Here is a 5,000-nt window from a genome sequence, read left to right as displayed (position 1 = left end):
CACACACTGATAGAGTGTGTGTGTGTGTGTGTGTGTGCGCGAGTGTGGATGTGTGTGTGTGAGTGAGTATGTGTGCAAGTGAGTGTGTGCATGCGTGTGTGAGATTGTGTGTGTGTGAGTGTGTGAGAGTGCGTGTGTGTGTGTGTGCTGCAGAGTAGTTGAGTGTTGCTGTATTCTACAGACAGGTTTGAGCTGTTGATATATCAGGGTTAGTGTACAGTGTGGGCTGTGTGTGCTGGGCTTGTTTTTATGTGTTCGCTGGAACAGGAGTCACGACGCGGCAGTTTGATTTAATTTGCTTGCTAATTGTTATTTTCTTTTGGGTGTTGTCAGGGAGGAGGAGTCTTTGGGGAGAGCGCAGCTCTTGCAGAACACCGCGTAGCGGGAGCATGTAGCACGCTAATCGGAACGCCTGTCAGGTATAGTAGCATGGCGGGCTAATCGGGACGCCTGTGAGGTATAGTAGCATGGCAGGCTAATCGGGACGCCTGTGAGGTATAGTAGCATGGCAGGCTAATCGGGACGCCTGTGAGGTATAGTAGCATGGCAGGCTAATCGGGACGCCTGTCAGGTATAGTAGCATGGCAGGCTAATCGGAATGCCTGTCAGGTATAGTAGCATGGCAGGCTAATCGGAACACGTGTCAGGTATATTAGCGTAGCGGGCTAATCTGAATCCGTGTCAGGTGTATTAGCGTAGCGGGCTAATCGGAACCCGTGTCAGGTGTATTAGCGTAGCGGGCTAATCGGTACCCGTGTCAGGTGTATTAGCGTAGCTGGAGCGCGTAGTGGGCTAATCGGAACCCATGTCAGGTGTATTAGCGTAGCTGGAGCGCGTAGTGGGCTAATCGGAACCCGTGTCAGGTGTATTAGTGTAGCGGGCTAATCGGTACCCGTGTCAGGTGTATTAGCGTAGCGGGCTAATCGGAACCCGTGTCAGGTGTATTAGCGTAGCGGGCTAATCGGTACCCGTGTCAGGTGTATTAGCGTAGCTGGAGCGCGTAGTGGGCTAATCGGAACCCATGTCAGGTGTATTAGTGTAGCGGGCTAATCGGTACCCGTGTCAGGTGTATTAGCGTAGCTGGAGCGCGTAGTGGGCTAATCGGAACCCATGTCAGGTGTATTAGCGTAGCTGGAGCGCGTAGTGGGCTAATCGGAACCCATGTCAGGTGTATTAGCGTAGCGGGCTAATCGGTTCCCGTGTCAGGTGTATTAGTGTAGCGGGCTAATCGGTACCCGTGTCAGGTGTATTAGCGTAGCCGGAGCGCATAGCGGGCTAATCGGTACCCGTGTCAGGTGTATTAGCGTAGCTGGAGCGCGTAGCGGGCTAATTGGAACTCGTGTCAGGTGTACTAGCGTAGCTGGAGCACGTAGTGGGCTAATCGGAACCCGTCTCAGGTGTACTAGCGTAGCTGGAGCACGTAGCGGGCTAATCGGAACCCGTGTCAGGTGTATTAGCGTAGCTGGAGCGCGTATCGGGCTAATCGGAACTCGTGTCAGGTGTACTAGCGTAGCTGGAGCACGTAGCGGGCTAATCGGTACCCGTGTCAGGTGTATTAGCGTAGCGGGCTAATCGGTACCCGTGTCAGGTGTATTAACGTAGCGGGCTAATCGGAACCCGTGTCAGGTGTATTAGCGTAGCTGGAGCGCGTAGTGGGCTAATCGGTACCCGTGTCAGGTGTATTAGCGTAGCTGGAGCACGTAGCGGGCTAATCGGTACCCGTGTCAGGTGTATTAGCGTAGCGGGCTAATCGGTACCCGTGTCAGGTGTATTAGCGTAGCTGGAGCACGTAGCGGGCTAATCGGTACCCGTGTCAGGTGTATTAGCGTAGCGGGCTAATCGGTACCCGTGTCAGGTGTATTAGCGTAGCGGGCTAATCGGTACCCGTGTCAGGTGTATTAGCGTAGCGGGCTAATCGGAACCCGTGTCAGGTGTATTAGCGTAGCGGGCTAATCGGTACCCGTGTCAGGTGTATTAGCGTAGCGGGCTAATCGGTACCCGTGTCAGGTGTATTAGCGTAGCGGGCTAATCGGTACCCGTGTCAGGTGTATTAGCGTAGCGGGCTAATCGGAACCCGTGTCAGGTGTATTAGCGTAGCGGGCTAATCGGACCCCGTGTCAGGTGTATTAGCGTAGCAGGCTAATCAGAACCCGTGTCAGGTGTATTAGCGTAGCGGGCTAATCGGTACCCGTGTCAGGTGTATTAGCGTAGCTGGAGCGCATAGCGGGCTAATCGGTACCCGTGTCAGGTGTATTAGCGTAGCTGGAGCGCGTAGTGGGCTAATCGGAACCCATGTCAGGTGTATTAGCGTAGCGGGCTAATCGGACCCCGTGTCAGGTGTATTAGCGTAGCTGGAGCGCGTAGCGGGCTAATCGGTACCCGTGTCAGGTGTATTAGCGTAGCGGGCTAATCGGAACCCGTGTCAGGTGTATTAACGTAGCGGGCTAATCAGAACCCGTGTCAGGTGTATTAGCGTAGCGGGCTAATCGGAACCCGTGTCAGGTGTATTAACGTAGCGGGCTAATCGGTACCCGTGTCAGGTGTATTAGCGTAGCGGGCTAATCGGTACCCGTGTCAGGTGTATTAACGTAGCGGGCTAATCGGTACCCGTGTCAGGTGTATTAGCGTAGCGGGCTAATCGGTACCCGTGTCAGGTGTATTAACGTAGCGGGCTAATCGGTACCCGTGTCAGGTGTATTAGCGTAGCGGGCTAATCGGAACCCATGTCAGGTGTATTAGCGTAGTGGGCTAATCGGAACCCATGTCAGGTGTATTAGTGTAGCGGGCTAATCGGAACCCATGTCAGGTATAGTAGCGTAGCAGGCCAGCCTCTGAGAGGAGCCTGGAGGAGGAGCGTGGATTCGTTCAGCCCAGGCGCCGCGTCTGATTTGTGGTTCCAGTGACGCCCCCACAGCTCCTCCCCCCGCCCCACTGGATTCTGTTACTGCCAGGTCTTGCGGGGGTCACGCCCTGCTGAGGTCAAAGGTCAGACTGGCGTTTGGAAAGCCAGGAGCCAGCTGAAGGGGACAGCAGGGTGTGTGTGAATCTGTGCGTGCATGTGTGTGTGTGTGTGTGTGTATGCATGCATGCATGCGTGTGCATTTGCATGTGTGTGTGTGCACGTGTGTGCGAGTGCATGCACATATTGGTATCTGTGTGTGTAAGTGTGTTGCGTGCACAATTTTCTGATCAATTTTAAGACAATTTTTTGCACACACACTGTTACGGTTGCTCTCAAGCCCCCGCAAACATAACGAAGCCAAAACCAAGGCTTCCCAAAAACAACCAATAACTTTATTCAACTACCCATAAGAAATACTAAAATAGCTGCAAAACACAAGATAAAATCAAGACCCGGCCGTGGTCGAGAGGTGAGGAGAAAAAGCCCCCATCTCTTGAGAAGCCGACTCCAGGCTTCTTAAAAGGGCACCGCCACAGGTGCTCCCAATTAACTGTAACAAGACACACGCATGTGTCCAAACGGCCAGCGCCCCCACCTGAGGCGGAGGGACGTAACCTCACACACTGACACACACACACACGCATTTTTATACATTGTGTTGAGAGCTTATAAAGTGTATATTTTATTGTTTTGGGAAATGTCACCACAGCTGAGCAGAGAGACAGGAGAGGCTGGACTGCGTGACGCACTCCTCTCCTGGGTTAACAGGCTTGGGTCTGGTCCTTTTGCTGTCTGCATTTCACACTTTTTCAAGGTCACAGGGTCAACTCAGCTTTGTTTGGATCCATCGTTTATAACACTGATTAAAATGTGAACTGTTAATTTTGGCATCTGTAACAAGGGAACACACGAGGTATTGAAAATGACGCTTTAACCTCCATATACTAATGTTGATGCTTTCTTTAATTCTGACCTTCTGAAAACTAAAACTGTGTGAGAAAAGGTGCGTTTTCACTGGTGCAGTAAATACCTTGCACCTCACATAAGATGAATAGTCTTGCTTTTCTCTTTCTCACACAGGCAGATAAATCATGTGGAAAACATTGTGCCACATTTTCATAAATTACAATCTGTCATACTTTCATAGCACATCTAACTGCCCTTTTCAATGGAGGCGCTTTCTCTCTCTCTCTCCCTCCTTTCTCTCTCTCCCTCTCCCTCTTCCTCTCTCTCCCTCTTCCTCTCCCCCCCCCACTCTCTCTCTCCACCCCCCCTCTCTTTATAGATCGATAGGTGGATGAGTGTATAAAGGGATAAATGGTCTTGGCCCTGTTCTGGCAGCTTTGGCCTGTGTGTCAGGACCGGCGTAGCGAGGCTAGCGTAGCGTAGCGTAGCATGGTGGAGTGGCTCAGTAAATCAGGCGGCTGCCTGGCCCTGGGGATCGATAGCTCTTACATGCAGGCATCTGAGGTCACTTCTGACCATCGCCAAACACTTTCCCTGCCAGTCAGACAGCGAACACTTTCCCACTGGGGTCCCCCGTACCCCCAGAGCGGCAGAGAGGTGCTGAATATTGATCAGAATGCTGCAGGTGTTTTTCTGGTGTGTAAAGGGCTGTCTGTCTGTCTGTCCGTCCTCCCGGTGTGTAAAGGGCTGTCTGTCTGTCTGTCTGTCCGTCCTCCCGGTGTGTAAAGGGCTGTCTGTCTGTCTGTCCGTCCTCCCGGTGTGTAAAGGGCTGTCTGTCTGTCTGTCCGTCCTCCCGGTGTGTAAAGGGCTGTCTGTCTGTCTGTCCGTCCTCCCGGTGTGTAAAGGGCTGTCTGTCTGTCTGTCCGTCCTCCCGCAGGTCTCACTCGCGGCATCGGCGGTCCCGGAGCCGCAGCAGCGGGAAGTCCAGCCGCCAGCGCCGCCGCAAGGGGCGGAGCCGGGACCGAGAGAAGGGGCGGAGCCGGGACCGAGAGAAGGGGCGGAGCCGGGACAGAGAAAAGGGGCGGAGCCGGGACAGAGAAAAGGGGCGGGACAAGGACAAAGCCAAAGAGAAGGAGCCACGTGTGACCGGGTACGAAACACACACTCGCACACACACACACACACACTCACA

At 53.3% G+C, this 5,000-nt stretch overlaps 1 protein-coding gene across 1 annotated transcript in view; it reads left to right on the top strand.

Annotated features, from left to right (window-relative positions):
• LOC118209192 (serine/Arginine-related protein 53-like) overlaps window positions 1-5,000 on the top strand; it is a 48,821-nt gene that overhangs the window by 26,431 nt on the left and 17,390 nt on the right. The window contains exon 4 of the mRNA XM_035384350.1: window positions 4,746-4,958. Coding sequence (XP_035240241.1) covers window positions 4,746-4,958 — 213 coding nt within the window. The remainder of the gene's footprint in view (window positions 1-4,745; window positions 4,959-5,000) is intronic.

Source organism: Anguilla anguilla, chromosome 12 (assembly GCF_013347855.1).
Source record: "Anguilla anguilla isolate fAngAng1 chromosome 12, fAngAng1.pri, whole genome shotgun sequence".
NCBI lineage: Eukaryota > Metazoa > Chordata > Actinopteri > Anguilliformes > Anguillidae > Anguilla > Anguilla anguilla.
The sequence above is the reverse complement of the archived record's forward strand: the minus strand, read 5'-3'. Positions and strand labels throughout refer to the sequence as shown.